Below are 13,241 nucleotides of genomic sequence, written 5' to 3' on the forward strand. Positions count from 1 at the left end.
AACTTCAGTGATCCGTTGGAAACTGATGCATTTAATGAGCCCATCTTATTTACCCATTGAGAACTCGTGCTGAGCTGGAAAACGTATCTGTATATCTCTCCCGACTTATAAAATGGTTATGCAATCTTCTCTACCTAAAATTTTAATGTACACCATATTGCATATCTCGAATTTATTAGATTTTTCAGGCGTATTATTCAACCTCAAATTTTTGCAAGGAGAGTTAGTGGAGATATCTTTTTTCCCAGCGCAAAACTGGGTTGAGGCATTTAGCAAAAAATTCTGTACTCTAATACCTATTATGTATTTAGATCTCAGGGCTGTATTTAGAGGTGGGGGGGACGTCTTGCTCGTGCTCATGTGCTTATTGCTTACTCAGATGCCATTTTCAGTTTTCACGAGAGAAACAAAATAAATCTTTATTTAGAGTAGAACTAAGTGTTGGACTTTTCGCAATATTCAAACACTATTTATGTACACTCTTATTTTCACACGCATTTCCTATTTGCCTATTCCATTCTTTCAAGATCCACCAAAAGCCTTGTTGCTTAGCGTGTAAATAAACAAAATACTCCATACTCCACTTTTTACTCTCTAATTTTAGGCCATTGGTCAAAATTCCAGACATTTGTAAACAACAACAACTCTCTAATTTTCACACGGTAGGTATTTCCTATTTGCCTATTCCATTCTTTCATAATATCTACTTATTACATTTCCTACTCCACTTTTCACACTCCAATCTCCGGCTCCTCATCACCTCCATCTTCATCTCCATGCTGTCCGAATTTCACATCCTCCGAGTCTTCACTCAACTCGTCCTCTTCTGGATCTTCCACGTCCAATCCATTCACCATCAACTCCTCCATGTAGCGATAGATGGAGAAGGCAGAAGGCGGAGTTTGCATTTGATTCTTCAGACATACCAGACTAACCCGGTTGTCTTCGTCGGCCACCGTGCTTCGAATTTCTTCCAGCTCACCTGAAGGGTTAAAGTTCGCCAGTCCTTTACCCAGAATTTTACTATCAGGTAATCATTAAGAATATTTAAAATTAGACGTAATCATAGAGGATTTTAAACATTCGCGATTTTTCCACCCCAATCCACCTTCTATATTTTTGCATAACACTTACAGTAGTTTCTCTCAGATTAGTTTTAGGTGACAGGCATTTAATTGTTTGATTTTATTGAAAAACTAAAACCTTATTCTCAAATCAATTACCTCTTCTACTCTCCTCTTTATTCTTTATCTTTATTTTCTAATGTCCCTAGTCCGAAAGTTTTTGGAAACTTTCTGTTAGAGTTTTCCGCAAGAAGTTGGATTGGATGGAAAGTGACACAAGTTCTCTCATCACATTTCTTTATTAGTACATAAGATATCAACCCATGGGGCCCTGAATTGAATAATCTAATTAATAAGTAAGTCTGTAATCTGTAATCATATATGAACTCAGAAGAACTTCTGACCTCACAATAACATATGGTAATATTGTATTTCTTTCAAATTTACAAGATTGAAAAACGTGGAGAAGGACTACTCACACCCCAGGACTATCTTTACTACAAAATTGTTCATCTTGAATTCAAATTTGATTTTTTTCTTTCTTTCATTTCTACCTATTTTTTGTGGTGTTTTTATTATTTTTTATTTAATTAATTAATCAAAACATAATAATAGTACTAGAGCAGTAATGTTATTAAATTAATAAAATACAATTTATATTTGCATAGTTAAAATTTGGTAATTATTTATTTGCTATAAAATTTTCAGGCAAGCCTGTGTGCTTGGGACAAAATTTACACCATCACAGTGAAAGTGAAACTCGAAGTGGGTACTCTAATAAACGGAAAAGAGATTAGTATCTATCATCAATCATCATTGATGTAGCGCCAAACTTCCGTTAACAACAACAACATCATCATTGATAGAAATACCTAAAAAAAAGTACTAAGGGTTTTACCCTCCCCATTCGGCGACAAGATACCTGCGTACCCACCTTCCCACATTAACCTTACCCAGCCCATGTGGGGGTGAGGAATAGCCACGATTACCGCGATGGTTTCCCATCCAAATACCAACCACTCGCAACGTTGCCTAACTTCAGTGATCCGTTGGGAACTGATGCATTTAATAAGCTCATCTTATTTACCCATTGAGAACTCGTGCTGAGCTGGAAAACGTATCTGTATATCTCTCCCGACTTATAAAATGGTTATGCAATCTGCTCTACTTAAAATTTCAATGTACACCATATTGCATATCTCGAATTTATTAGATTTATCAGGCGTATTATTCAACCTCGAATTTTTGCAAGGAGAGTTAGTGGAGATATCTTTTTTCCCAGCGCAAAACTGGGTTGAGGCATTTAGCAAAAAATTCTGTACTCTAATACCTATTATGTATTTAGATCTCAGGGCTGTATTTAAGGGGGGGAACGTGACGGAAATCGAACGAAAACTGACGAAAATCGGATTATGATGTGTTTGCGAGTTTGTAAAATATTAGAAATAGTGGAAATTATGTTACGGCCATACGAGCATTATTTTCTTTTGAGGCAGAGTCTGAAGTAGGAAATTATTTTTTAAGTAGGTAGGTACCTAGGTAGAAGTAGTGGAAGTCATTTTCAACATTTAAAAATAAAATTAATTAAATATGAACTATCACGTGATTAGGCTGAGAAAATTTACAGTTTTCTGACCTACATACTACATACACTACAAGACAAATTCGCAAAGGAAGACCGTCACTCGATTCCCGTCCGGGGCGGATTTTATCCTGATCGAATAATGTTCGTTTTCGGAAGGCTGGCTTTCTCCTATCCTGGCTTCCTTCTCTCTTCGATTTCGGGACGATAAGACCATAGTAGTGACAGTTCCCTCTGTCAAACCTCTTGAAAAAGACCGTCACTCGTCATTCTAGCCAATGCAACATAGGACACCATCATTTCAAAAGCAGTCCCCCTCTTTCAGCCTGGCAAAGGCGCAAGGCACTGTCCCAGACAAATCCAGCAGAAACCAGGAACCTATTCAATCCGCGGCAGAGTACCCACCTACTATGGGGTATAGATCTTTCACGAACTCACCACGTTTCCGAGCGATAAGTTCTAGGGAGAACCAGTCCGGCGAGTCACCACTAGAACAACTAGTAGACAAACATAACCATCACTAGAAGACTTAGGTCCCCACAAAGTGAGTTTAAACTCGGTTCAAGTTTAACTCTTGGATTATCTGATTGGTTGATTAAATAAATGATTAAATGCACTTGCTTGCCATGCGGAAGGTCCCAGGTTCGAATCCCACTATCGACAAAAAAAGGTTTTCGATTGCAAATATTTCAACGGGTTAACTTTCTGGTGTTTTCGAGTTGACCCAGCACCTATAAATGGGAAGTATTGTGTCTCTTATCGCGCATCTGATGAGGGACATACTACGGGATGGACATTTGGGCATGCTAAGACACAGACCACATGCGCCTAATGTATCAGTTGTTTCATCTCTTTAGGGAGTAGATACCAACCTGGAATAAAAGCAAGCATTGGCAATAACCTTATCCAGCCCAAGTGGGATGAGGAATAGCCACGATTGCCCAGATGGTCTCCCATCCAAATACCAACCTTTCGCAGCGTTGCTTAACTTGGAGTTTAGACCAACCTGGAGTAAAAGCTGGCATTGTTGCCGCTATGAACGCTACAAACTCTTTCCCATCCAGATAGCCAGTGTTGGCAACATTTCTTATAATAAAATAGACACAATAGTTGATTAGGATATTATTTTTAATGTGATTCTAAGGAGAAAAAAGTAATAAAAAAAGAAGGAAGGAAAGTACAAAATTTTAATATTATTTTATTTTCTGTTTTTCTCTCTTGAAAAAATAATGGATTTATTTTATTTGCCTTACCCTTGTATCTAGTCTAATTTAATACATAATACTTATATAAAAGGGATATTTTATTTTGAAAAAAATATTGATAAGTTGGCAACATCCAATTTGCTCACCACCTCCACCACTTCGTCATAACTGGGTGGTTCATACATACGACGTTTGATAAGTCTCGATATGACCTGTAAAGAATAACTTCCAGTCACGACCACCCTGTATGGTTGGGCCTTGAGGCTTTTTAAGTTTTTAGCTAATGGAAAAAATAACTCTCAGTAGTTCCTGGCAGTCTAGTTCGCTTGGTTGGTAGAGCGTCTGCCTTGTAAGCGCTATGTCGCGGGTACGATTCCCGCCAGGGGCGAATTTTCTTCGAAATAGACATGGTTCGTTCTTGGAACGGCTTGCTTTCTCCTATCCTGTCTTCCTTCTCTAAATAATGCCAGTACTGGACGCTACTCAATGGAAGCTCCTCAATTGTCCTCACGAGGCTGAGTGTACCTCGAACTCCAAACACCGTGTCGAAAAAACTCCGATCCCTCCGGGAATCAAATCTGGAATCTCCGGTGTGCGAGCCTAGTGTAACTTGTACCTACCTTACTGAGGGTGACACAGGGCAGTGTGTTTCCGGTAAACTTTTTCTTCGGTACGCTAGCGATGATCTCTTCAACTTCCGATTTACTCAGACAGCACCCGAGCGATTCCAAAAATAGCGGCAGGAGCTTGACGTTGAACTTTTCCGATCCCAGAACCAGTTCCGTGCACCGGCGCTGAATTTCGGCCGTCACAGTCAACCGGTTTTCGGTCGCCATGGGAGAAGACGTGACGGAAATCGAACGAAAACTGACGAAAATCGGAAATTATGTGTTTGCGAGTTTGTAAAATATTAGAAATCGTGTAAATTATGTTACGGCCATACGAGCATTACTTTCTTTTGAGGTAGAGTCTGAAGTAGGAAATTATTTTTTAAGTAGGTAGGTAGAAGTGGTGGAAGTCATTTTCAACATTTAAAAATAAAATTAATTAAATATTAACTATCACGTGATTAGGCTGAAATTTTTTTACAGTTTTCTGACCTACATACACTACAAGACAAATTCGCAAAGGAAGACCGTCACTCGATTCCCGCCCGGGGCGGATTTTGTCCTGATGGGATAATGTTCGTTTTCGGAACGGCTGGCTTTCTCCTATCCTGGCTTCCTTCTCTCTTCGATTTCGGGACGATAAGACCATAGTAGTTACAGTTCCCTATGTCAAACCTCTTGAAAAAGACCGTCACTCGTCATTCTAGCCAATGCAACATAGGACACCATCATTTCAAAGGCAGTCCCCCTCTTTCAGCCTGACAAAGGCGCAAGGCACTGTCCCAGACAAATCAGCAGAAACCAGAAACTTATTCAATCCGCGGCAGAGTACCCACCTACTATGGGGTAGGTATAGATCTTTCACGAACTCACCACGTTTCCCAGCGATAAGTTCTAGGGAGAACCAGTCCGGCGAGTCACCACTAGAACAACTAGTAGACAAACATAACCATCACTAGAAGACTTAGGTCCTCCTCTAAGTAACGCCCAGAACGCAGAACCCTGCCCGGAGACCGGAGAGAAAGAGGCAGTTCTTATCTTTAACACATTCACTGATAAAACCCGATAACGATTTTTCAATCCTTATCAGCCCGAAAAAAAAAGTTCTGTCAGTTACTCAGTTCTGTCAATCGGTTGGTCGAGAGAAAATCTTTTGGATCCAGCAGGATTTTCGCCCGCGTTTTTTGAAAATTCTGGTTGAAAGTTCAGTTCGTTTTTCCCCGAGATTCGCGTTTCGCGCGTTAGTAAGTTCTGTCAGTTCTATCAATCGGTTGGTTGAGAGAAAATCTTTTGGGTCCAGTCCAGCAGGATTTTCGCCCGCGTTTTTTGAAAATTCTGGTTGAAAGTTCAGTTCGTTTTTCCCCGAGATTCGCGTTTCGCGCGTTAGTTGTTGCTAGACGCTTGTCCAATGAACAACTGAGGTGGTATTGTTTTCGTGCACGATTTTTTTCAACTAAAATTTTTACGATAATTTTGTTGTTCTTTTGATTAAAAACGTTGTTTGATTTTTATCGGAGTGTGGAACTGATTTAATTTACAAAATTGTTATAACTCAATAAATAAAATCATCGCATCCCATGATAAAATAAACAAGCAGCCTAATACAAAACCCATGTGACCGGCTTTCGCTATCAACTAAAACAAATTCCGAAACCGAAAACTATATTTTATTTGAATAAGTTTAGTATTAACTTACCTGTCTTTTTGATTTGTTAAAGGGCACTCAACAAAGTTTTCACCTATTTGACAATAGTGACGTCTATTTGACAAAAAAGTAATCTAATTCAAATCTAATCTAAGTGATAGATCATCAAAATAAATAGGTACCCATTTCGATAAATTCCTACAATACCTACCCTAGAATTCGCAATACCTACCTGACAAAATCACAAACACATGAACAGACAAATTTCGCATTATCGACTTACACACAAAAAATAGCATCGAAAACCAGCTTGCATTATTGGGCACATCACGATGAGCCGTTATCTTTTAAATGATAATAAAAAGTGATAAAAAAGAGTGGATATATTACTTTTTTGTTCGTTATCAGAGCGGGTGCAAAAAACGGAAAATTATAACCGAAATTTTCATCTCTCCAAATACCGCCGTTTTATCGTTGTTTTTAATTGTAAATTTTTATTGGTCATTTTGGAGCACCGTTTAAAACGATCGATTGCAGATAGTGACGATTTGTCAGCTTGTGGCAGAGTAGTGGTCAAACTTACCATTTTTTAGTTTTAGGTCAAAATTACCTATTTTAACTATCCGTTTTGATCCCCCAATGACCTTAGCCCACAAGAAACAAAAGTTGGTCAAAATCACTTGTCCAATACATAAATAATTAACTTTCACAGTAATTAACCAAACTAAAACATCTTTTCATCAATTTTATTGTTCTTTCAAACCTTTAATCGTTTTTTCTGTGTGACGGTTTCATCAAAAGTGACAACTTTTTGGAGCCATTTGGTAACTCTCCCAGGGTGTTGATTAGTATGGATTTGACTCAGCACAGCTCCCAGATTAACCCTGGTGTGATCAGGTGGTAACTTTTCATCAGCAGTCTTCGGCAGGATCACAATGTCCAGAAGGAAGCAAAGCAACCCGAAACCACTCAAAGGTTAATTGAACTTTCTTTATGCTGTTTTTTATTAATTTTTATTTAGGGTGCTTCAAATTCTTTAGTGCTCTTTCAAATGACTGCATGTGTTAGTAGAGCAGCAGTAGTTTAGCGGATGTGCCCAGTTTCCATTTTTCCCCTTTGTAAATATTCTTACTTACATCTATACCTAGTTGAAGAAAGAAAGAGAGAGAGAGAGAGAGAGAGAGAGAGAGAGAGAGAGAGAGAGAGAGAGAGAGAGAGAGAGAGAGAGGCTGTTTTTTTATTAATTTTTATTTAGGGTGCTTCAAATTCTTTTGTACCCTTTCAAATGACTGCATGTGTTGGTAGAGCAGCAAATTTTAGTGGATGTGCCAAATTTCAATTTTCTTCCCTTTGTTGAAGAAAGAGAAAAAGAAAGAGAGAGAGAGAAAGAGAGAGAGAGATAGAGAGAGAGAGAGAGAGAACAAGGTATAGGTAACAGAAATTCTCTTATCACCAAAAACAAACAGGGGTCGCTCTTTCTATTTATCTTTCCCTCTCTCACTCACACGTATCTAACCTGTACGGGTGTATTTGTTATCCATCAAAGATAGGGGCATAATGTTTTGGACCCTAACCCTAACCCTAGATCCCTAGAACAAAACCCTAATACATAAGTAGGTAGGTACCTATATGTATTTTGTTCCTCCCAAACTTTATCTCCAAATCCAAACCTACTCCTACTCAGTTGCTCTCCCCCCTTTCTCTCTCTCTCTCTCTTTCTCTCTCTCTCTATCTTTCTCTCTCTCCCTTTATCTTTCTCCAGCCTTTTCTCCATTTTCCTTCTCTCTTTCTATATTGATTTCCCTCAAAAATTTTCTCTAGGTAAAATTTCCTCATTTTCCTCTCTTTCTCCATTCACTTTCTTTCCTTTTTCTCCCATCTTTCTCGCTCCTTTTCTTCTTATCAATTTCTCTATTTTTGTTCTATTCTCTTCCCCTAATTTTTCCCCCCTAGAGAGATCTAAGGTTACCCTTAGATCTTTCAGAATTTTCTTCCTCTCCCTCCAAGATATCTTCTTTATTTTTCTCTCCCTTTTCCTTAATTCTAAACAAGAAGTCCAAAGGAAATGCTCAAAAAAGAAAAGCTTCATTGAGTAGCGTCCAGTACTGGCATTATTTAAGGAAGGAAGACAGGATAGGAGAAAGCAAGCCGTTCCAAGAACGAACCTTGTCTATTTCGAAGAAAATTCGCCCCTGGCGGGAATCGTACCCGCGACATAGCGCTTACAAGGCAGACGCTCTACCAATCAAGCGAACTAGACTGCCAGGAACTACTGAGAGTTTTTTTTTTCCATTAGCTAAAAAGCCTCAAGGCCCAACCATACAGGGTGGTCATGACTGGAAATTATTCTTTACAGGTCATATCGAAACTTATCAAACGTCGTATGTATGAACCACCCAGTTATGACGAAGTGGTGGAGGTGGTGAGCAAATTGGATGTTGCCAAGACTGGCTATCTGGATGGGAAAGAGTTTGTAGCGTTCATAGCGGCAACAATGCCAGCTTTTACTCCAGGTTGGTCTAAACTCCAAGTTAAGCAACGCTGCGAAAGGTTGGTATTTGGATGGGAGACCATCTGGGCAATCGTGGCTATTCCTCATCCCACTTGGGCCGGATAAGGTTATTGCCAATGCCAGCTTTTACTCCAGGTTGGTATCTACTCCCTAAAGAGATGAAACAACTGCTACATTAGGCGCATGTGGTCTGTGTCTTAGCATGCCCAAATGTCCATCCCGTAGTATGTCCCTCATCAGATGCGCGATAAGAGACACAGGGCGGAGTTTGCATTTGATTCTTCAGACATACCAGACTAACCCGATTGTCTTCGTCGGCCACCGTGCTTCGAATTTCTTCCAGCTCACCTGAAGGGTTAAAGTTCGCCAGTCCTTTACCCAGAATTTTACTATAAACCCCGCTGGGGAAAATTCGTTTCGTTTTTCCACTGGCGAAAATTAGAGTGGGTTCCTTTTTTTTTCCTCTTCTGAATTCTCTACATTCTAATTTTCCTATTGTTTTCCTTTGTGTCCCGTTGTTGGCTTCATACTACCGTTACAGTACTAATCGTATCATCCCAAAATCGAAAAGAGAAGGACAGGATAGGAGATATTCAGCCGTTCCGAGAACGGACCTTACTTGCTTAGGGTAAAGTTCGCCCCGGGCGGGAATTGACACCACAACCTAGCGCTTACAAGGCAGATGCCCTACCATGCAAGTTAACTAGACTAAAGTTTGGCCTTTTACTCACACCAGTATTCAATTTATCGAAATAACAGATCTATCGATATTCCATACAGCGTGGATTTTGTCAGCCCCCACTCTAATGTATTCAAACGCCGCAATGTATAGTCATGGACCTAATATCTAGTCATCTATGGGTGTCATTGAATAACATTGGAAATCAGAATAGGCTGTCTATATTTATCCACATGTTGCGTAGATTAGTCTGTTTTTACCTCGATAATGTAAGTATAATGTATGGTTCATAGTCCCGGCCCTATACATAATGATCCTATGATAAACCACCAGTGGCGACTGGTTGCTGAAGGAGGACTAATGGTCTCACTGTTGAAGACACCATCGGAGGATGCTTTTCACGGGGTTTTCCAACCCCAAGGTTATGAAATCTAGGGCGAATTCAGATTTTACAAATGGGGGAATGGTATGATATTGGGAGAGTTAACTGCTGTCGATAATCTAGGTAGGGAGTATGAAAAATCCAGTGCAAAAAGTCAATAAAAAAATGTCCTCATGCTTCATACGCTTTTGCAAAGCGCGAAAATTTCTATGAAACGAAAACTTGGTCACTTTATATTCTGGTAATTTTTACGAGAATTCGAGTACGTACTTCTACGAAGACATTTATATACGAATATGTATACGAGAATACGAACATATCCGACACTGGTCACCTAGTTTTACCTTCCAAGCTCCGTGATACTAGTTGAACACATTTAGATCTCTCTCTCTCTCCGTCCCTATCTCGCTTTACCTTCTATCAATACATTGAACTGTTTGCCTTCTCTCTCTCGCTCTCATGGCGAAGAGTTCTATGGCCTATCGTCCTACAAAACTTTAGCACAATAACAACTTCAAGTCTGAAGTAGTATTGTACGCATACAGGGTAGCTTATTTTTATTAATTTTTAATATATATATTTTTTCTACAATCCTACCTAGCAGTAAAAAAAAAAAAAAAAAAAAAAAAAAATTTTTAAAAAAAAAAGGGTTAAGTTTCTCTTTTGGTGTCTAATTCATATTCTTACTAGATGAGGCACATGACTAATTTCGTTTCCCCTCTCTCTGTTTCCAAAATGATAACCAAAGGAAATTAACTGATTTGAAATCTTTGGATCCATCCCGTATGATTTTGTACTTGATAGAGTTTAGTTTGATAAGTCAAGGAAGATACAGGGTGTTTATATTTTAATAGAGTTTAGTTTCACAAGTCAAAGTTAACGAATTAGAATTATTAACCTTCTCAATTTTGTCTTAAGAAGAAAATACCACTGTCTTTTGGTGTCTAATTCATATTCTTACTAGATGAGGCACATGACTAATTTCGTTTCCCTTCTCTCTGTTTCCACAGAACTCACCTCTGAAACAAAAACCCATCCTGTCCAATATCAACAATACCAACAACCGAAGACAAGCCACCCTCAACAATAGCAACATCAAAAATCAAAAACTCAACAACGCCAACCCGAACCATCACAAATCCAAAATGTCCCTCAACATGAGTCAGCAACAGAACCAATATCATAATAATGGGTCTATGGGTCAGAGCTGGTTCAATATGGCGCCTCCCCAGCAACCCTGGATGCCCTCCATGTCCACCTCACCCCCCTCTGGGCAGTACTCTATGAGACAGCAACAGAAGTGGATGCCACCCGCCATCAACTACTACAACCAGACACTGGTTCAATATGGCGCCTCCCCAGCAACCCTGGATGCCCCCCATGTCCACCTCACCCCCCTCTGGGCAGTACTCTATGAGACAGCAACAGAAGTGGATGCCACCCGCCATCAACTACTACAACCAGACCACTAGCTACACCACGCGTAACAACTATTTCAATAAGCCCACAGTCAAAGTGTAGAGTGTCACAACCCCCCCGCGCGATATCCCAGTTTTGTGATATTAATTTATATATAGATATTTTGTTATCCACCCCCCCAATCACTATCTGTACCTACAAATGTAAAGTGTAATGAACATATATTTATGGTAGTTTTTTTTTTCTCCTCTTTATTCTTTATCTTTATTTTCTAATGTCCCTAGTCCGAAAGTTTTGGAAACTTTCTTTTAGGGTTTTCCGCAAGAAGTTGGATTGGATGGAAAGTGACACAAGTTCTCTCATCACATTTCTTTATTGGTACATAAGATATCAACCCATGGGGCCCTGAATTGAATAATCTAATTAATAATTAAGTCTGTAATCATATATGAACTCAGAAGAACTTCTGACCTCACAATAACATATGGTAATATTGTATTTCTTTCAAATTTACAAGATTGAATTTTAAGAGTAGGTAATCATTGAGAACAGTTAAAATTAGACGTAATGATAGAAGATTTTAAACATCCGCGATTTTTCCACCCCAATCCACCTTCTATATTTTTGCACAACACTTACAGTAGTTTCTTTCAGATTAGTTTTAGGTGACAGGCATTTAATTGTTTGATTTTATTGAAAAACTAAAACCTTATTCTCAAATCAATTACCTCTTCTACTTTTTCCATCTCCTTACCTATTAAACATCGTTTTATATAATTATCTGACCTTCATTTATCCAAGATTGTATATTATCCGATCATAGTATTTTTGATTTGTACAATTGTATAGGGTACCCTTTTCATTGATCATTTCTAAACTAATGTTACTTTGTTAAGCTGAGGGCATTTTGTTTTTTTATTTATTTGTTTTATGAATTCAACTTTTACTCAGAAATATGTTAATAATAAATAATTTCAATAGGTGGAGACAGATTTTCAGATTTCTCAGTTTTATTACTGAGATACCTACTTTTTGCAGTAGATTAAACATATTCCATAGAAATATCTCGAGTTTTTGGACGGTGTAAATGCATCATTTAGGCCGGCCATACACGATGAGTTTTATCTCATGAGATTTAACTCATGAGATATCTCATGAGATAAATCTCATCTGATGCGATACCAATGGAGACAGATTTTCGGATTTCTCAGTTTTATTACTGAGATACCTACTGTTTGCAGTAGATTAAACATATTCCATAGAAATATCTCGAGTTTTTGGACAGTGTAAATGCATCATTTAGTTTCTTATAATAAAATAAACACAATAATAGTTGATTAGGATATTATTTTTAATGTGATTCTAAGGAGAAAAAAGTAATAAAAAAAGAAGGAAGGAAAGTACAAAATTTTAATAAGGGGGGGGGGCTTCTTGCTCGTGCTCATTGCTTACTCAAATGCCATTTTCAGTTTTCACGTTAAAAGAATATATATATATAAAAAAAAATCAAGATCCACCAAAAATATTATTTATTTTTTCCCCCGACCTTACCTACCTATAATGTTGAAATGTTCAACTCTGTGCATATCTAATTGGATGCCTACTGCCTACCTATTATGTAGAACTAAGTGTTGGACTTTTCGCAATATTCCATCTTCAAACACTATTTATGTACACTCTAATTTTCACACGCATTTCCTATTTCCCTATTCCATTTTTTCAAGATCCACCAAAAGCCTTGTTGCTTAGCGTGTAAAAATAAACAAAATACTCCATACTCCACTTTTCACACTCCAATCTCCGGCTCCTCATCACCTCCATCTTCATCTCCATGCTGTCCGAATTTCACATCCTCCGAGTCTTTTTTCTTTCCTTTTTTTCCCATCTTTCTCGCTCCTTCTCTTCTTATCAATTTCTCCATTTTTCTTCTATTCTCTTACCCTAATTTTTCCCCCTAGGGATCCAAGGTTACCCTTAGATCTAAGGTTACCCTATGAGGTTAAGGTTACTCTTAGATCTTTCAGCATTTTCTTCCTTTCCCTCCAAGATATCTTCTTTATTTTTCTCTCCCTTTTCCTTAATTCTAAACAAGAAGTCCAAAGGAAATGCTCAAAAAAGAAAAGCTCCAATGCTCAAATAAGGCAT

General features: G+C 38.4%; 1 protein-coding gene and 1 long non-coding RNA gene across 4 annotated transcripts; both read right to left on the bottom strand.

Annotated features, from left to right (window-relative positions):
- Positions 1-484: 484 nt before the first annotated feature.
- On the bottom strand, positions 485-7,174 carry LOC103517624. Of its 3 annotated transcripts, none has more exons than XM_026829650.1 (5): positions 6,337-7,174; positions 4,472-4,718; positions 3,985-4,063; positions 3,653-3,730; positions 485-982 (listed from the first exon to the last, which is right to left on the bottom strand). In XM_026829650.1, exons 2-5 carry the CDS (start codon positions 4,685-4,687, stop codon positions 732-734), a joined length of 624 nt encoding a protein of 207 aa, XP_026685451.1. In that variant the 5' UTR covers positions 4,688-4,718; positions 6,337-7,174; the 3' UTR covers positions 485-731. The 3 variants fall into 3 exon arrangements, with proteins under 3 accessions (XP_026685451.1, XP_026685450.1, XP_026685449.1); XM_026829649.1 differs by lacking the exon at positions 6,337-7,174 and adding an exon at positions 5,333-5,558; XM_026829648.1 differs by lacking the exon at positions 6,337-7,174 and having other exon boundaries at positions 4,472-4,844.
- A 3,634-nt stretch (positions 7,175-10,808) lies between these two features.
- Positions 10,809-12,506, bottom strand: LOC113470893. The gene is made up of 3 exons (XR_003393790.1): positions 12,325-12,506; positions 11,066-12,121; positions 10,809-10,935 (listed from the first exon to the last, which is right to left on the bottom strand). It is a non-coding gene; the product is annotated as an uncharacterized LOC113470893 (long non-coding RNA).
- Positions 12,507-13,241: the final 735 nt, after the last annotated feature.

This window comes from Diaphorina citri, unplaced genomic scaffold, assembly GCF_000475195.1.
Source record: "Diaphorina citri unplaced genomic scaffold, Diaci psyllid genome assembly version 1.1 scaffold1911, whole genome shotgun sequence".
NCBI classification, from domain to species: domain Eukaryota; kingdom Metazoa; phylum Arthropoda; class Insecta; order Hemiptera; family Psyllidae; genus Diaphorina; species Diaphorina citri.